Raw genomic sequence first — 20,415 nt, 5'->3', positions numbered from 1 at the left:
AAATCGTTTTATTAATTTAAAACAAGCTTTAAGAACATTAACAAACTGATACAAATGTAATTTAAGAAATAAAATAAGAATGGTCAATTATATAATTTTAACATAGGCTATACCATCCAAAACATATAACATAAGCCTATAAAACCAAACATACACTCAAAAAATAAACTGTTGGACAGTGGTGTAGATTTCTTGAAAGTCGCGCGTGCGTGTGTAACGTAAAACACAAAAACGATGTTCCCTATAGCATCTCTGAAATATACATGTTTTAATATTGCACACAATATTATTGAGTATATGTTACTAAATACTGTTGCTTGCAATCACTGTCCAACCTTTATATATATATATATATATATATATATATATATATATATATATATGAGTGTATACCACATTATTGTTTTAAAAAATAAAAATCCCACATTTTTCACATGGAAAACTTTGTTTTGATTATGTACATAGCCATAGGGCTGATTTTGAGAAAGCAAAACTATATAGAGCATCAAAATAACAGTGGGAAGACAGGCCATATGCGTTTGATACAGCAAAATCATTAGTTTTGTGTGGGTTTTGTGTTGCACGCACCTGTGGGGACACAGCACCAGGGGCTGCATGTATCAAAGTCTGCGTAGAATCTGCACTAAATATATGTGAAATGTGTACACATGTTTCTGCTTTTCAAATGAAAGATTAGCTAGATAGTCCAGCTGAAAACTTTTCAGAGGCCTGTCAGGGCTATGTTTGTATCAGAGACAAGCTGAAAATAGAGTGCCTCTCTATAGTAGTACATTAGGATATGTTTCAATGATTTTATTAACTTTCTGGGAACCACCTAGGCTAGCTAGCTACTACAGATGTATGTAAAGATAAGTTAACCACACGTTTGGAACGTATGGTTGTCAAGGGTGTTGTCATGGAAAGGGCAGAGTTCACAAAAGTTCCCGGTTGTGGCGTGATGTAGCTGCAAATGGAAATTGCATGGCATGCATGTTTTTAGGAACATTTTTCTAAAATTATTGTGTGGGTTTGGTGCCCCCATTTCATTTTGAAACTGCCATGACATGGCTTTGCATACTAGCCACACATGGTGATCCAACACTGTAAGTGACTTTCCATTGGTTTCTCAATTTTATGTATACTATATATACATCAAGATGGGGTAGAACCAATAACGTACAATTGACTGCTGTTAGACACAAACATATTAATATAAAACTTCCTAAACTTCAGTAAGGATTTGGACTTCAGATTTTCTGTAAAAGACTCTTCTCTTTCAAAAGTTTACGCAGCCAACAATCAACTTACATGTGAGAACATAAGTAAAACACTAGTAACACAGTGAAACACAAGAGAAACATCTGAAACCACAAGTGTCAGAGTTTTTTTTTTTTAGCTCTAGAAAACCTTAATACAGATGTGGATGTTAATTTGCATGAATAAACAGATATAGAGGATGCTTATTTGGGGCATGGTGAGCATACACTAAAGAGCTCATAACATTAATTATTTCTACCACAAACCTATTAAAATAATCAAGCTAATTGGTAATCAGAATTCTAGTGGGTACTTTGCTTACTGCATTCAAAACAACATTGTCTGTCCGAATTAGCTGTTGTGAACATGATTATTTACTTGATAGTTTATGGAGAAAATTTTCCATTTGACCAACATTCTAAATTTTAAACATAACACGTACCAAAAGCAACAAGGATTATTGTGATGCAGTGCGCTACAGCTTTGTACATTACAATCGTTTCATTTCGTTTTGTTAAAATACATGTTATTGTATGTATAATGTATATTTCTCGAAAATCATATGCTGAGCTTGAAAATTCGGGAGGATTTCTTTCAAATATTTTTTTCATGAAGACTGTGTGCACGCGCGCGCATGTGTAACGTAAAACACAAAGCGCTATTCCCTAGCATCTCTGAAATATACACATTTTATGAATATATTAAATTAATTTGTAGGAAATTATAAATGTCAAATTTTACATACTGTATTCTCTACTTTAGCAAACGCTGCATACTTAATAGTATTAAGTAAATGTAATCAGTAGATTACTATTTATCTCCGCCTGCCCATAAACAAAATGAGCAGCGGGCATCCTTCTGTTCTCGCGCCTCTCATCTAACGGATAATTCGATTCAGAACCATGGTCAGCTCCCTGTGCTTTCAGTCTGAAACGCTGGCTGGCAGGAAGTGGCCATCGATCGCGCTTTTCATTGACAGCGTCTTGCTTTGCTACGTCCCCCTCCCCTCTTCCACTTCCTTCCCACGGCTCCCTGACGGTGACTGGTGAGTTAAAACAGAGAAAACACGTAAGCAGCAACAATCTCGTTGGGTAGGGGGAGATTGCTGTGTCTCTGCGAAAAGCTCCGCCGGCCTCTCTCAGCGTCCGCTAGCTGTCCCGCTTCATCGCATCTTCAGATATTTCTGAGAAATCGAGCTTATTGGGTTACTTGTCGATATCAGGATTTCTTCTTCCCTTCATATACTTTGCCATTTAAGCAAAATTGTTGGACTTTTTTCCTTTAACGCAGGTATTACTGTTGTTATTATTAATATTATTTTAATCTAGCACGGCTTTCGAGGTTCTGAAATCACCCAGTTTCCGTATTCTGCTGTCTAATTAGACAACCTCTACAAAACAAAATGTTGGACCCGTCGTCCAGCGAGGAGGAATCGGATGGGATAGTCGAAGAAGAAAGCAAAGAGGTTATGGCACCGCAGGCCGGGTCTCGCATCTCGCCGAGTCGGACTAGCGAGAGCTCCGGCGGGCTGCAGCCCAGCAGCCGGAGCAGCAGCGTCCGCCCGTCCAGCCCGAGCCCCTCGGCAGTGAGCGAGCAGGAAAAAGAGGACGTGGAAAAAATGCAGAAGGAGGAAGAGGAACGAAAGAAGAAGCTGCAGCTCTATGTCTTTGTGATGCGGTGCATTGCCTACCCTTTTAACGCAAAGCAACCGACCGATATGGCGAGGCGACAGCAAAAGGTAAGGGCAGCGCACGGAGGAAAACTACACCAGTAAGCACCCACTTGAGTGAAAGAAAATATTTCAAGCGCTCTATGTTGGCTTTTTATTGTAAAAATGAAACACAGCCAGAAATCTTCCCCAGAGTTCTTACAATATATAGCCTACTTGTGTAGCCCGTATGCTTGTACAGCCCCGACATCTTTAAGTTCCCAAAGTCCTTCACAGACACTCATATATAAAATATAAATGGCTAGTGAAAAATCGCCCATGCGTAATGTGGGGTACGTAGAGCTTTCGGGAGGACTGGGTTCATGGGACTGCAGTATCGTGCTTAGGCTATATTGCGGGTTACCCTCGCTTAAATCAGGACGGCAACATTCTGGCTACATGTTCTGTGACCAAGTGCCCCACAACTAGAAAAGCTTTTGAGAAAAAAAAAACAAACTTAATTTTCAGATGATAGACCAGTAGTCTCGATTAATAGAGGCAGAAACAAAACCATGTCAGTGTGTGTACCAGAGAAAGTCACGTGAGGTTCAGATTGGAAGTCAAATGCCTTGCTCTAACCATAGATGCCTTTTTTGCGCCATCGCGCTCAGTTCATTTCCCCAAGGTGACTCTTGAACAGAAGAAGTGACATATGAAGCACCTATTATATATATATCTGTGTGTGCGTGTGTGTGTGTGTGGCTTCTGAGCCTGGGTTTTCGGTTTATTGTGTGTGCATCCGCGTGAATGTATCAGAAACTGTACAAAAGCCAATTCCACGTCCTATTAGCAGTCTAGCCACATGGCTGTCCGTTTAAAAATTTTTTTTTTTTTTTATAAGCGAAAATGAGTTTTATAAGGACAGTCCATTTGAAAAAAATAAACATCTATAATACGTCCTGGAATGTAATAATCTGTTATGTCCTTCATGTCATTATTCTACTCGGTTAGGACAGAGCGCGCTTGAGTAGGATTGAATACGCTGAAGCATTTTCCCCCAGTGTTCTTTAAGCCTTATTGTGATGTCCTATATAACACTTTTCGCAAATTTAACCGGCCTTATTAGCCATGTGCAAGTACTGCACACAGAAGCAATGTAAATTGGTAAAGCACTATGCCTTTTGTTGATACGATTTTATATTTGTTTATATAGTATAAGTGTTTTACGTTGCACTGCTCGCTGCCTCTTGTTTGGTAGCTTTGCTGCAGTTCATAGAGTCGCCTATATGGCGATTGGCTGTGGACGATCAGTTTGACCATACGTAAAATAAATAAATAAACAAATAAATAAATAAATAAAAATTCATGTCCGTCTCCTCAAGGCCTAGCGTATGCCATGTCGATACAATAATAACACGAGGTAAAGCAATATGCATGTGTTCATATCCGGAATACAGGTAAATGATTAACTAGCAATCATGACTTGGCAATTTTACTTGATTCCTATATAAACATACACTTAATTAACTATCATCTTACCACTTTGAAGAACAAGTTATCGGGCAAACAAAGATCTCGAGCTACTTTCTAGAAACATTTACAGCACATATTGCAAATAGTCATGTATGGCCGTACCGGCCCATTAAACAGGGAGTATTTTACGAAACAGGAATACTGAGTTAGCTGGATAATTGCGGCACTAAAAACTCGGAACAGCTCTTTTTACTTCGGTCCATGTTCCTAATTGGGGTGGGTTCGGGTTTTACCCGGTGTTATCCTGCTTCATGAAACAGGGCTTTGGTATTATGTTCTAGCATGTTTGCTCTCAAAGTCATGTTCACACAGATTATCTTGCTCACCGCAGACCTGTACCAACCCGATAATATTGTAAGAACGCTGTATTATCATTGTGGAAACTCCATATGTTGGCAGGAATTGATGTTGAATGACCACTCGGTTAAGAGTTTAAAAATACATCTCTGAATTGCAAATCTTTTGCTTTAAATCAAGGACAATATCTGAAATCGGAAGTATATTTTAAAAGAAAAGTGCTTTGGCTGGTGATTTGGCTGGGTAAATGCATGGGCTGTTGTTGGTTTGTGGCTCATTTCTTGAAACAACCTTTTTTTAGAAACACAGTTTCGAGTATTGCTGCTGCTCTCAGCACACGCAGGAGGGAACAGCTCAGAGTGGATAATGGTATGCAAATGAAATGAAGATTAAAAAAGAAAAATCAAAGGAAATTGAAAGAGGACATCCATCAGGATTATGTGGGGATATTGATGGATCCGTGTCTTTTACCCCATTGGTGGAGCCAGATAAAGGGAAGCCTTTCTGTAAGGCATGGAGGCCACCTTAAGCATTTTGTACACAGCAAAGCCAAGCCCTGCCAGTTGGTTTTCTGCCCAGCAGAGGCCCATGACCCTGTACAGAGCAGAGCACTAGGACATTCTCACAAATGAGACTCAGCGATGACAGTGACCACCGGCAGACAACATTCGAGAAAAAAAAAAAGCCTTTTCTGGACTGTGATTTACTTCCTGGTGAATTGTGAAATATTTATTTTCAGAATTAAAAATTTCAGTCAAAGGCAGAGGGTATGGCTTGAGTAAGCCAGGACTGGACAAAATAAAGAGTTTTTGCACTCACTGACAGTTGATGGAAGGAGAGAATGGTCAGCCAAATCAGCCAAATCAGCCAAATACATTTCAGGGCTGAATAATCTGGAAAGAATCTCATCTGCATTTTATTGTCTTCATAACATGCAATATTGTTGGTTTATCTTAACTTATTCCATTCATCTCAAAGTCACCTGAACATGACTATACAATACAACTGACAGCATTTTGATTTTAAAATATACTATTTTTTGGTGTTAACTAGAAGCAGTACAAGTCGGAACAGTGCTATTATTGAAATATATTGCTTTGCTATGGCAATTGTACGCGCTGAGGGCGTGATCTTGGGTAAAATAAAATAAAAACAGGTGTGTAATGTATCAAATTAACTGTACACACCACTATGATTTATAACTTAAGAGTTTCACAGATATCTGTACCAGTTAACAAACCAAACTCTTGTGTGCTAATAGGGACATTTAATGCATTCATATTATAAATGAATCACTGCTGATGTTATATAGAGGAATGGAAGAATTTGATCATTCACAACAGGGGTGCCTTGCCTGTGGAGTGATATAAAATTTAAATGAATAAGGTTAAATAATAGACTGTTTTTGTGTGTCGTTACTGAGAGTCCCTGTGGAACCTGGGCTCCAGCACGGCTACTGTTGTCTGTTCAGGTCAGCCAAGAGAAGGCCAGAAGCAGCTTAGCATTAGCCGTGTCTGTGGTCTGATGGTAGTTTACAAAGAGAAGAATCTTAGCGCTAGTTTTGTCTGTGAAAGGACAGTCGCTCACAAAGAGAAGGTGAAGTGTGGTTTAGCACTAGCAGTGTCTGTGGATGCACAGTAGCTCACAAGGAGAAGGCAGATGGGGTTTAGCATTAGCAGTGTCTGTGGTCTCATGGTAGCTCACCAAATGAAGGCTTAGCTTGAGCAGAGTCTGTGGTCTGACAGTAGTTCACAAACCAATGCTATTTCAGCAGGTACATTACTCATTTTATAACTTGATTAGTAACATTTCTGATTAGTTCATTGCTTCCTCCGGGTTAATTTCATCCTATAGGCCAGTCTAACGGTGACAAGTACAAATGGATCCTTTACAGAAGGGGAGCTATGTAGTGCTGACCCACATGAACACGGTGCCACAGGGGATATCGTGTCCGAGCTGTGCAGGTGCTTCGTCTTCCTGCCGCAGTCCAAGCTTTGGATGCTCCCTCACATCTCCAGGTGTCATGTATATAGTCAAACTACCTTCTGTGTAGTGGAGTGTAGTGTAGTTTTGGTTTAGATAAACATGCCCCCATGCGGTGTCTGTTCTGCAGAAACATTGTTTTGTCAAGTGTAATTTATCAACAATAGAATTATTGCCAAATTTGAGGATCTTTATATCACTTGTGGAAAGTGTGTGTGTGTACGTATGTATGTGTGTGTGCGTGTGTGTGTGTGTGTGTGTGTGTTGAGAGACTTCTTTATGGCTTTCTGGGTGAATGTGTAATACACGATTATAGAGGCAGCTGTCACATGAGCAGGGAATTCACTGAAAGACATACTGTATGCAGCCTAGTTCATTGTTTAAATTAAATTCAGTTTTTTTCTTGAAGTGAGGAACCCAAAATTAGACAGAGAATTTTGTCTTTCTTGTTTACACACAGACAAGCGTGCACATACATGCCCACACAAATTCACACACTCCAAACAGTCTGTGCGTATTTGCATGTGTGTGTGCATGTGTCTGGGTGTGAGCGTGCATGTCTGTGTGCGTGTGTGTCTGTGTGCACATGCAGTTAGATTGCTGTTTTTATGTAATTAGTGATGGTGGATGGACAGCTGTCCCTCAGGATGCACGGATGGCTTCCTCTGTCTGCACTAAATAAACCCAGGTTAACACTGAATAACTACACTCCAAAGAGTTCAGTCTGTGTGAAATAAAACCAGGTTAACACTGAATAACTACACTCCAAGGAGTTCACTCTGAGAAATAAACCAATGTTAACACTGAAAAACTGAGCTCTAAAGAGTGTTTGGAATTTCAGTAACTGCAGAGAAATGCTAAACAAAGGAAATGTATTACCATTGTTTGAACATTTTTCATTCTTGTTTCTCCTCATGAATGTTTTCTCTCTAAAGTGCATCCAAAAAGTAGTGTCACGATTCCTGTGTGATCCAGCTTTACGTACATAAATCTTGCAGTGCAAATTGCGGGCTGAAGACGGTATGCTGGTGCATTCACAGTCTGCCTGAAATTAATACAGTCTGCCTTATTTACTAAGGCTCCCGCTAACTGCACAATCAACAAACGTTACTGCCGAGTTTTCGCATTTTGCGAATGAAGCAGAGCTTAAAAGGCGCAGTTCAACCACAACAATACTCCTGTTTAGTGCATTGAATACACTGAAAAATGTCCAGTGTAAATACAACTCTGACCATAGTGGACTCATATAAACTCTGAACATTGTACTGTGCGTATCTTCACTTCATGTGGGGAAATTGATGCATCTGCTGGTGCCACGAAAGAACATAGGCTATTCAGCACTGTGGACAGCGCTGAACAAAATAGCGTATAATCCAGCTGTGATGGCAATTGGTGATAGAATTAATCCATATTGCATGGAGCTTGACTATTGCTGGGATGGAATGGGAATGTGTGGGGGGTTCTAGGTCATCTACACATGGTCAAAATCTACAATGTTTAAGTCTAAACTGAAGCCTCAGCATTTGGGGGACTTGGAATGCTCATTTTTGGAGGTACTGTCATCAAATTTGAACCAGAATTTGTCCAGCATTGTGGCTGTGGTTGTATTGTTTCTAAGCTCACCAGGTACACCCACAAGTGTCTGTATTCACTGAAAAAGAGGAAAAAAGGCTTTGTCTTCCACTGTGCTTAAGCAGTAAATCTGACTCTTGGAAAACAACTCATTTCCGCAGACATATTTTAGCTGCCACCACCTGCGCATGCGTCCCACTAAACGTCCCTGAAATGTCGTCCGTGAGTGAGTGAGTGACCGACCACAATTTGCCATGCGTAGCCCGCGGCGGCAGTTCATGCTAACATTTTACATATTCTGAATATCCGTGAAATCTTAAGCATGTATATTTGGAATATTTAAAGTATACTGAAGGTTGGGGTCAATTCTTTTCTATTCATTAAATTCAGGAAATTCAATTAATGAATAGAAAACTGTCCAAAACATTCTAAGATGGCATTTCAGTGAATAAATCATTCCCTGAATTTATATGTACTTCACCCCAACCCTGGAAAACACATGCACATATTAGCATTCCTTCCTAGACTCAAAGCACTTAACATACCACTTGTATAAAAAAAGAATATTTTTTCAATACCTAGCAACCAGCTCAGTTTTTTTTTCGTTTCAGCCTTTCGTTCAGTCATATTTTTATCATATTTTCACAAGATCCAGATCACATTTACAAACTGCCTTTTTGATCATTTGCTGTTCTCCTGCCAGCATGTTTGACAAACAGTGAATTGGGAGAAGTAAGTATGAGAGGTTGTGTTGAGTCATAGCACACCTGGTTGTTGACATTAGGCTTTGCGATAAGAGGACACCAGCTGCTGGCACTGAGAGCAGACAGCTCTGAAACTCTGTCACTGGAACATTCTATTGCCTCATAGTTCACACTAAGCAGCTCATATTTAGTCATACAACTGAAGCAGGGTTGGAGTGTGTTGATTTGGCCGACAGTCATATATCTGAGGCTAAGCAGCTATGGGCTTGGTTAGCACGTGGACTGGAGACTGAAGTTACTACTAGAAGAAGTTGTCACACTCCACGACACACCCCTTTGGTTGACAAAACAATCGGACACAGGGAGATAGGGGAATTCTGGAATTTACTGGTCTTTATTTTAAATGCACAGAGAGAGAACACGATTCTACAGAAATTCTTTACCTTTCCGACTCATGGGATCCAGGAAAAAAAATAAATAAATTAACACAACGAACTAAAATAACAAAGACAAAATAAACAAAACAGCCAAACAGCCCCACAGAGCTTTCCACCTCCTTACAGTCGGTCCAGCTCCCTCTCGACTTCAGAGTTCTCCGGTCACTGCCACCTACTGGGAAAAGAGCACACTTTAAATACTTTGACTAATTGGCAATGCGCTCCAAGTGCGTGTGCTACTTAACCAGTAGGCGTGGTCCTTCGATTGCCCTGAACCTCTCCCACAAACCGAGCCCTGCCGCAAAGGTGTTGTATGGCCAATAGGGGGCTGGGTTCCATACACACTGTACAGAAAGCCAGTGCCCTAGTGTACTTAAATAAACCATCCTGCTCCACTTAAGCTGATGTGTGGGGAGCATTCTAGCATAAAATGGCTGTCTTACAACAGCTAGGCGGTTACCAGCTATAAATCTACCCAGTCAGAGGTAGATGGGCTCTTCCACTTGAGACTAGCTCCTACTTAAGGTTTCTTCCAACTTTCAATCCAAGACGTTTTTTTCCTTGCCATTACCTTTGACAAAAAAATGTGTTGAATTTGATTGATTTGTGGTGGTTGAGGTAAACTCACTGCAAAAAGCATTGAAATCCAGGGAACATGCTATACAAGTGCATCGCATATCTATTTGACTTTGAAGTTGGTGAGGAGCGTCTGCTGTCATACAGGAATATTGGTTCTCTCTTTTTTTGGAGTGTCTGAGTGCAGACAGGAGATGGGATGCAATGCAGGGGTTATAGCCCCCGCTGTTTTCTTATACTGCAGCGATAAGCACCAGGACAGAGATGAGCGTTTGCAGTGAAATTTATATCTTTTCCCATTAAAGGCTTTTCCTCACGTGAGTCACTCATAAAAACAACATTTAGGAGAACGGGCTTATAGAGAGATTACTTCTTTTTTTTACATAAAATCTTTTGTGTAATTGATCATTTCCAGAAGAGGTTCAGATCTGGTTGTTGAGCTTGCAAATGAGCCTGATGAGGTTATCTCAGGCACCTCCAGAAGTCAGAACCAGGACCCGTATTCATTTAGAGTCTCAAAGACCTGATCTAGGATCATGTTTTCCCTGCCCTTTAATTTACCCTTATCTATTGTGAGCTACAAAGCAAAATGGTCCTGGATCAGAGTCTGCCTCTAATGAGTATCTCTTGATCTGGAATCAGGTTTTCCCTGTCCATAATGTAACCTTATCCACGTGCTTGAAGTCAGTGCTGATCTTAGGTCAGGTACTGTGTTCATTAAATACTGTATCTGCTGATCTAGCATCAGGTTTTCCATGTACATATTTTAGCCTAATCTATTATCAGTCAAAAGGCAAAACTGATCTGACATCTGCACTCCTAATCTGATATGCTTTATGAATACAGATCCTGGGTTGTGAGCTGACTGCTGACTCCGTTCCCATGTCTGCATGAATGGGCCTAAATTATGGGCCTAAATTATGCTATCTTGGATCAAACCACACTGTGTGATCTTAGTTATCCCCTAGTAATTCTTGTGAGGATTGTTTCTTTCATGTCTGTAAATGCCTCAAGTGGTTGTGCCTTATTTTACAAGCCATTATCAATAGTGTGCTGGGAATGTGGGTTGCAAATCAATAGTCAACTATTTGTGTGTGGGGCTGAGAATAATTTGAAGCTATAAAATAGTTTTTTTCTGTTGTACATTAAAAAGGTAAAAAATGCAAAAAGAAAATGTTTGGGGCATTTTCTGATAATATATAGTAGTGTGTTACTTCGTGACCGAGGTGTGTCTGTTAAATCACACCTTGCAGTTTTCTTTCATTGAAAATGTAACGTGCTTCTGGTTAAACTCGTGGTCAAGGCCTACAATGAAAACAGAAACAGTACTTTAAAAAGATTACAAAAAAAAAAAAACATTCCAAAAGGCTTAAAATTAAGAAATCTTTACTTACAATGAGTAATGGTTTCTGTTGCCTCATATATTATACATAAGGCTCCAATTCAGATCATCTGCAGATCGATATAACTCTCAATGACAGAGGAACTGTGCCACACATTTTTTATGCACACTCGGTTCCGCTCAAAAATAGCTGGATGTTTTCCCAGGGGAAGAAGCTATTTCAGTAGCCTCAAACGCCAGGCTTGTCCCTCTCTACTATGTGCCTGGAGGAAGCATTGTCATTCAGGGCAAGAAGCCCGCCCACTTCTGGGGCCTAAGCAAAATCTTACAATCAATAACATCAGCTCAGTGAAGGTCAAAGTTGATCTAAGGCAAATCAAACATTAACTATAAGAAACAGGGTAGCAGTTGAACAGTGTAAGGAGGTGTGTGTGTCATCTGACCAAGGTCAAAGCTGGCACATTTTCTGGGGAGCTACAGCTGACACTTGAGTTCTAGTCTTGAGATCTCTTGAGATCTGGCTTTCTGGGTTCTGGGACTACCTTTTAGTGGTGAACAATCATTTTTATTATTTCATGTAATAAAACCCCCTGTCCTCAACCAGGAGGAGAAAAGGAGACATTGCATTTCTACATTCAGCATTCGTCTGCTAGCAAATAAGCTACATCATCTGCAGTCACGTTGCATGTGATCGGGTCACAGGAAGCATGAGGATATGCTGTGGTTTTCTCAAGGAGAATAATATCAAGGAATCAGCCCAGCCATACTACACTGTAAACCTTCAGAAGCTCCATTCTGCTCTCCAGTATGGTTTCCTTTGCAGTTAGTCCAAGTTAGTCTGTCTAGCAAAATCTTCTTGATCCTGGGTCTGCATTAATGGGAATTAATGGAAATTTAGCCACTTATTAAATATAGGAACAAAATATCATCTGCTCCACTCCACTCAATTGCAACCAAACTCCATAAACATTTCTATGGCAGCTCACTTTATCTAGTGACCCTCAAGTGACAAATTGACCAATCACAAGCGACATTCCATGAAATATGTTTGGCTGCACTGCATACATGTGACAAGGACCTCCCACTGCTATGCTGTGTGCAGTCAAACACATCAGGCCCATGTGGTGCCTGACAACACACAGGGATGAGTGGTACTTCAACTACATGCATTTGACACACACATGTTCTTGTGCACATTTCACATCTAATATGGATTGCTTGCTTCTTTGGCCAAAAAAATACCTCCTATATAAATGCAATGGAGATGGTGAAGGCATAGATTTCCTTGCAGAAGGCACAGAGGTATACACTAGGAGGCTTGGGGTTTCAATTCCATGTAAATTCAGTCAGTTCAGGAAATTCATTGAAATTCACTCAATTAATTGAAAAATCCTCAGAGAGCATTATGCCCATTTTTCCATTCAAGGTGTTACGACTCTTGCAACAGTCACAACAAAAGGGGGACAACACTACAAGGTCTATTTTAACACAAATCATTTATTAAGCAGAAGAAAATAATGCATGTATGAGTGCAAATGTAACATATTTATAAGACATATGTATGGATCTGCATGTGCAAAAATGGGATGTGAATGTACAATGCGAAACAAATAAAGAAAGTAAAAAAACAAAACACCATCTGGCCTGATGCAGGAGGAGTACCAAAAAGAGAGGGAGAGAGAGACAGAAAGCCCTGGGGCTCCTTATTATAGGGTTGCCCCCCAGGTGCTCTCAATAAGAAAAAGGGCACCCCCACACGCTGGCCGACTCCTGCAACTACAATCATAAACAAAAACAATGAAGCATCAAGGTCGTCACCAAGGCCCCAGCTGCATTCTTTGTGATAGGCAGCTCTCGTTGGCTCAGTTCAGCAGCTTACCTTCGCCCACAAGGCTTTGCCTGCTACAACCCACGGAGAAGAACAGCTCAATTAGGGAAAAGACTAATAGCAAGAGCATGGATAACTGCCTACAGAACAGGAACCGCAGTCAGTGTAGCGATTCTCGGGGACCGCGCGGATACAGTACACACACAAAGAGCCAAATTCAATAGCAACCTACATTACAGCCAGCTAAAGGACTAATAGGGCCTGCCTACCAAAGAACCGGCAGATAGAAAATGCTTTCCTACATGCACAAAGAACCTATTTAAAACACAATACTGAAGTCATATCTTTGTGCTTGTGATAAAGAGATTTAATTTTGCCTGCCCAACAATTTTGTTTGTTGTAGGATCTGGTTGTGAACAATCACAACACTGGGGTTAGGAATAATCTTTTTGGTGGAACACACATGTTTATACACTAGGGGACTTTTCCCATAGAGAACTGTCATTTTCAGTCATTTCAGAATGTGTGGTAATGGACCGCCCTTCTTGAACCCAAGCAGAACCGGACCTCCGTGGTCGCTTTTTGTGCAGATTATCCTTCCATCCAAGCATTTCCAAAGTAGTCTGGTTGGCTCTAAGAGGAAACTCCCATTTGTTTGGATGTACAGTGCCAATCTTTTATGTCTGCCTTGGAAAGATAATTGACTTTTCATGCGGGTGTTACACCAAAATAAACACCAATTTTCAAATAAAAACAATGAACAGCCTTTCTTACAGTTATTTCAATTAAGGTTGGGAAAAAAAAAACATATACTGTATATTTAAAAAGCATACACTGGGGCTCTACAGGATCAAGGTTGAAAATCACTGCTGTAGAGCAAAGGTCTAATGTGTAGCCTGCTTCCGGTTGCAGCTAATTTGAGGAGCTGAATACGTGTTGAAGTTCTTCCACAATTCTTTCCTCGAACTTACTGTCGTACAATGCAAGTTTGGCTCAAAGCAGTTAGCTCTTTCTTTGAAATCTGTCTTTGCCCAAGTGTGCACCCATTCAGCAGTCAGAGCCCCAGTGAGTTGGCCTGTCATTCTATAATTAAATCAATTAAAACATGTCACCTCTTCTACAGCATTCATTTGCCATACAGCACATGACAGAAAATAAAACCATTGCTTGATCTGACTGATTAAAAGTTCTCGGATTATAATTATGGACATTTCTTCTTTATGGGATGCATGGCAATTTCTAACACAATGTGTCCTTAGGAGGGTAGATCCTTCAATAGAAAATGATTTAATAATTTAAAAATTAAGTAATATAATTAAGAAAAATTAAGAACCCATTACAATACAGAAGTTGCAGTCGTGTTTGAATGAAAACCCGCATACACAGTGGGTCCTCTAGACAGAGTTTGAAAACCCCTGCTTAGAGGATTGAAATTTAGTGAAAATGTTGCTTTGCTCATATGGAGACAGGTCTCTAAACATACAGTACACATCTGCTTCATAAACTGTAGACCATGGGTCTCAAACTCCAGTCCAGAAGGGTCACAGTGCAGGTTTTTGTTGTTTCCTTTCATTCAGAAGCCAATGTAGGCCTTGGAAACAAGGTGTGCGGGCTCTTAAATGGTGTGTGGTCGTATATTAAGCCTGAAAAAACATTTACTGTAGAACTAGAAGACATTGCTACCTTCCAGGACCCCTACTAGAATTTTCTTTTATTTGCTAAATGCTTGAAAAACCATCTCAGGCACAAAACTAGATACAGATGTTCTATGAACACTTAGATATCCAAATTTAATTTAGAGGTTTGATCATGTTCTGTCATCATCAAGCAATTCCAGGGCCTGAGGAGTGGTTAAAATCATCATTATTTACGCACCACTATCATCACCATTACTAGTGAATGGCACAACTATAGTACATGTCTTGAAATAGATTTAGACAAGTTCCTGAGACCATTATGAATTCTAGGCTTATAACAGAATTATTATTATTCAAAAGTTTGTCTGTCTTTTATGGGGAAGTTGTGATTCTTATTTTATTTCATTCTGTGGTTTGTCAGATTCCCGCAGTCCAGCAAGTCAATAAGCCACAGTATTTCTGCCAGCTATTAGGGAGGCTGGTTGTTTGTGGATACTGGTGCTTTGTCGGATGTTTTCAGTGGTTTCTGGGATGTCACCTTAGCCGAGAACCTACCATTGGTTTTGCGTTCTTTAAGGGTTGATTTTGAGAGCTGATTTGAGCAACGTGACTGCGCCAACTTTGTTTTTGGAAAACTCTTTAGCTCCTAGGGTGTGGCACTTTCATTTCCCGAACAGAGGGCTTCAGGGGTAACTTTAGAATGCAACCCTGGGCTACCCATCCCTGATCCTGGAGGGTTTTCGGGTCTGCTACTTTCATGATCGCATCTTCTGAACTGCTTGATTTTTAAGTTAAAAACAAAAACCCACAGAGGTTGTGGCTCTCTAGGACCAGGTTTGCGAAGCGCTGGTGTACATGAAAAGCCTGATATCCTACAGACTTATTTAAAATAAGGCTTGCGGGTCAGTCAAAAATTAGTTAATCATTTTAATTTACACTCCTAATACTGCTAGTGTGTCTGCACCTTTATGCTGATGTGGACTAAATGGCATATATGATACTGAGAAACCCTTTTCTAATTATGTGAACTAGTACGTTAAATAATGAGCACTTCAGCCAATAATATAACTAGCATACTTCCTATAAAGAATGTGTTACTAGGATACATGTCATTGTCATAGGTCACATTGTGTGTTTAAAATGTACATTGATAGGGGGCATTAGTTCCCCAACATTCTTTTCCCCTGGACACGCGCTAACTGTAGCCTGTTTGACCGCACTGTGGTGTAGACACAGCCATTAGAACCCAGTGTCCTAGGTTTGATTCAAGCTGTGGCACACTTTTAATTTACTGTTTTACAAGGTGACGTAAAGCTAGCAAACGTTGTATGTAGTTACAGAAGCATGTCTGCAACATTCTTGTAAGTAAATGGTAGATTTTGTTTTGTGTTTGGTCACCATGATCATTGTTCACCGTTGCTGCTGTTTTTAAGAAATGTGTCTGCTAGAAAACAAGGGGTGTGAGGCAAACATTGTAGTAAACAGTCTGAATCTCTAGTGATACATTTTTAGCATGACCTCATGCGCTACTGAGGGATGATTAGCACACCCCCCTGAGGCACACCTCCCACCCGACGCAGAGCAGCACAATGCTCCGGAGTGTGCCCCAGGGGCACTGTGGGATTGAATGCACTAGCGGAATACGGGCGGGCTCCTCCATAACAGCCCTCATTACCCTGCATTCTAGATCACCTCAACGTCTCCCAATTTGAACAGCATTACAAATACACAAATATATCCCTTCATATACAATGATGTAAGGACACACTGTTCAGTCCCAGGTTCATCACTTACCCACAGACTTTGAGAATATGCTGCACCGTGACAAGCCTGGACTCGAACGCCCCGAGGGCCTCTGGCTCTACTACCCGACCCGGCGAGCTGTCCCTCACGCCGCCACCTCTCTGCGCCCTTTCAACCTACGTATCCCTTCGACTGTGACCCCTGCCAGCAGTCTGACGTTTCAGGCATCTGTAGGGGAGAAATCACATGCATAAGGTCTTCTGTCTCATGAAATCTGCTCTATTTTGAAAAGCTGTTCATTTTTGAATATGCTGTAGACTTACAGCAGTGAAAATGTGTTTTTTTTTTTTTCTGGTTGTGTAATAGTTGTTTTATTAATATTACATTTAAAAGGCAAGCAGTGAAAAGCTATGATTTTAATTACCTGTGTTATGATTATGGACTTTAATGACTGTAAAACCATTAATTGCTGTTTCATATGAAATTTTGTTGTCAATATGGAACCAACTTAAACTGCTCCCAATGTGTCACAACAGCGCTTCATCATTAATTTAGCAGTGCTGTGGTTCTGAGAGGAGCCATTTTGAAACGTACCTGCGTCCAATATGCAGCTTTTGGTCCACGATTAGGAGCCTAGTCTGGGTTTTTGTTCAAACTTCACTTTTGCATGACCGATGGGACCAGGACACATTTACTGGTAGAATCAGTCTTTGCTCCAAACGCTCTAATGGAGCCCACACTCGCGTTAGAATTTCCCCTCATTTGAAACGAATAGAGGCTTCTGCGGCAGTGCCTTTGACGACGGAAAATGTATTCTGTCTTAAGTTCACATCTCATCGGTCTTCCGGGAGGAAAGAAAGTCTGTGCGAGCAAATTAATATTTTAAAGGTGTAATAAATTTGAACGGGATCCAGCTTTGTACCCGCTCCTGCCCCGGGCTGTTTGATTTTCCCACCCCTCTCATCTGCAAAGCCCTTGCAGAGCCTTCTAGCATCCCACAGAGCCCCTGACTCATATCTCTTGGCTTTGATGACAGAGTTGTGACTTCTAGATCAGGGCACGCACGTTCGTGCTATGTCAGCTACATGCGCTAAAGCGACCTTTTTCTTTGGCGGAGCAAGCTTCAGGCACTTGTTGGTTGCTGTTAATTTTATTTGTCCGCTACCGTTGCACTGTTGCACAGCACTGGTGTGTAGCCGTATGTAATATTTCTGTCCACAGCCCAATTATTTAGCGGGGTTCTCTGAAGTCATTTGCTTGTGGGACCAATCACTGTTTCACAAAGGACATGTGTTATCTTTATCTTGTAAAATTGTCACTGCAAAATATAACAACAGCAACAATTATTCCTGAGCAAAAGTACTTAGCAGGACAAAATGACAAAGGAAACATTAAAATAATATTTATGTTATGACCTCAATACGTGCTATTTAAATGGTTAAACGTATTTGACCGAAACAACGCTTTATTACGACTGCGATTATTATTATTATTATTATTATTATTATTATTATTATTATAGGCTACATACACTTTGCGGAAATAAGATGCTATTATTAAAATCTAGGCATGTATGAAAAAACAGGAAATGTTTTCAACTGGTGAAGCCCACGATGCATCTTAGAAACCACGGTCAGCGCAATTGCTCTATAATGATAAAAGCCGAGACAGATTCCTGGCGGAGTCAGCAAAAAAATAAAGAGGTGAAAAACCTTATGAAAGCAGTTAAAACTGTGGCGACAAACATGTTTTGAACCTTAACGTCATCACAGTCTCTGCGAAGCGTGATTCCAGCTGCACCAGAAAATTCCGTTTTAGGTAATTCTAACTGTGAATGTGCGGGGCACTGTGCAGTCTGGAGTGCAGTAATTCGACCTGATACCATCCAATAAATAAGCGGAGGCACACGCTGTTCAATGGGTTGTGGGAGACATTCTCTCTACTCCGGCTGAAACAGAATGGCCGTGATTAACCGCAGCGTGGCAGCCGCGCGACTTCGTCTGGCGGAAGGCAGGAGACATTTTGTACCTTATTACGGCGGGTCTGGCACAGTGTTACGACGTTGGTGTAGGTTGGAGACTCTGGGTGACATTCGACAAGAACAGTCGTCCTCCTAGGTCAGGCAGTATGTCGTTTCTGCGCGACGCTGATGCTTTGTGCCCCCCCGCCCGATTGCGTCACCTGTTATTCTCTGCTCGAGAGCACGCTCCGGTTGGGGATCAGTACCAACCGCTTTCGCGGATCAGTAACCTTGTCACTGCTATTGGGAAAGGGAAAAATGCTGTAGTTTTATTTTCGTACCCAAGTATACTCTATTGTACAGATATCCTGCCATTTGCATTGCAGACTGTGTAAGTAAGGCAATGGTTAATGAACCATCCCGAGCTTAAAGCCCTTTTTTTTAGTAGGCTGTTGCAGCATGTACTTTCATGGATGCGCTCAGTTAACGTAAAGCATTCTCACAACGTTATTAATAGTATTGCTGCAATGGTTTTCAGTTGTCGATTAAATAACGAAAAACAATGCATAGGCTACTACATGCCCGAAAACACATCCTCCTCCGCCCTCTCACTAGCAGAGTGCACATCTTAGAGAGAAAAACACTTTTCTGATAACAATTCATATTCAGTCACTTATTTTCTAAAATAGACATATAAAATACAGTAGGAGCATTTTAGTCCAAATTTAACACCCCTAATTTAACATCCAATGGCAAATCCTGACTAAACAAGTAGCGGGAGGATGTGCTGTTTGAATGCGGAACCTCGGATTGGGTGGTACAGGTGATGGTATGGGATCAGGAATGGCAAAGTTACCGACAGCACATTGAACCTGGATTTCTAGGCATCATTATGAGGACCTAGTTTGGAGTGCGGTTAGGAGGAAACTGAACAAAGGAACAGAAGAGCTGAGGTTAAGTGCAATAGATTTGATTTCTAGGTAGGTGTGTTTTGTTACACTCTGTGCTAAGAACATAATGTGAACATAGGCAGCTGTATGAATGGGCAGGTTGTCAAATGTCTGTACTATCAGCTTTTGTGAGTATGGCTGCTAAGTGAGCGAATGTAACATAATCAAGTGGTAAGAGGATTAACAGGGAGTTCTTAAGCAGGAGATACCCAGATCTTGAGTTGAATTCAGTCAATGTTTGTTCTTAACATAAATGAAATTCTTAACCCTGACTCTATAGTGCAAATGGAAGGGTTTGTTTAGATCACAGGTGTCAAACTCCAGTCCTGGAGAGCTGTAGTGTCTGCTGGTTTTTGGGGTGTTCTTGGCACAAGTGTTTCATTTAAGTCATTGATTGGCTAAGGAATCCTCACACCTTGTTCTCAAGGCTTTAACTGGCAGCTGATTGCAAGGAAAACACAAAAACCTGCAGACACTGCAGTACCGCTTGGGATTCAGTTTGACACCCCTGGTTAAGAGTTTTATGGTGAATCCTGGCTTCATTAAAATGGTCTGTGTGAAAACAGTCTTCAGCAGAGATACACATGCACATTATATTTGAGAGGAGTGTGTGTGTGCATGTGTGTGTGTGTGTGTGCGTGCGTGCATGTGTGTGTGCATAGATTTTTATGCTGATGCTTGAACTAAATAAAGGCTGCAAATACTGTATGAGTCTGACCAGATGAGCTGTCTAGAGAAGTGAGTGCAAATGAGTATTACGGGTGAGATGAACATTATAAGCAATAATGAACCTTCAGATGAATAATATCTTATAGGCTATTGTGAAAGCAAACGTAAACTAAAGAAACTAATTTTCTTGTTTTTTGTTAAGATTGTATTTAATTTTTTTGTCATATTTCAAAGAAATAAGAAATTCAATGTAGAAAAAAAATATTTCATTTGATAAAT

At 40.6% G+C, this 20,415-nt stretch overlaps 1 protein-coding gene and 1 long non-coding RNA gene across 21 annotated transcripts in view; one reads left to right on the top strand and one right to left on the bottom strand.

The window, feature by feature from the left end:
- The first annotated feature begins 2,141 nt into the window (after positions 1–2,141).
- LOC118207834 (calcium-dependent secretion activator 1-like) overlaps positions 2,142–20,415 on the top strand; it is a 114,568-nt gene continuing 96,294 nt past the window's right edge. For 18 of the 20 annotated variants that reach the window (XM_035381939.1, XM_035381934.1, XM_035381932.1 and 15 more), the window contains exon 1: positions 2,309–2,995. In XM_035381939.1, coding sequence (XP_035237830.1) covers positions 2,660–2,995 — 336 coding nt within the window. In that variant the 5' untranslated portion in view covers positions 2,309–2,659. The other 2 variants (XM_035381925.1, XM_035381924.1) reach the window with 2 other exon arrangements.
- LOC118207839 lies at positions 9,370–18,728 on the bottom strand. Its single transcript, XR_004761466.1, has 3 exons — positions 18,586–18,728; positions 16,609–16,785; positions 9,370–9,606 (listed from the first exon to the last, which is right to left on the bottom strand). It is a non-coding gene; the product is annotated as an uncharacterized LOC118207839 (long non-coding RNA).

The sequence above is a fragment of the Anguilla anguilla genome, chromosome 11 (genome assembly GCF_013347855.1).
Source record: "Anguilla anguilla isolate fAngAng1 chromosome 11, fAngAng1.pri, whole genome shotgun sequence".
Taxonomy (NCBI): Eukaryota; Metazoa; Chordata; class Actinopteri; order Anguilliformes; family Anguillidae; genus Anguilla; species Anguilla anguilla.
This window is presented reverse-complemented; position numbering and strand designations above follow the sequence as displayed.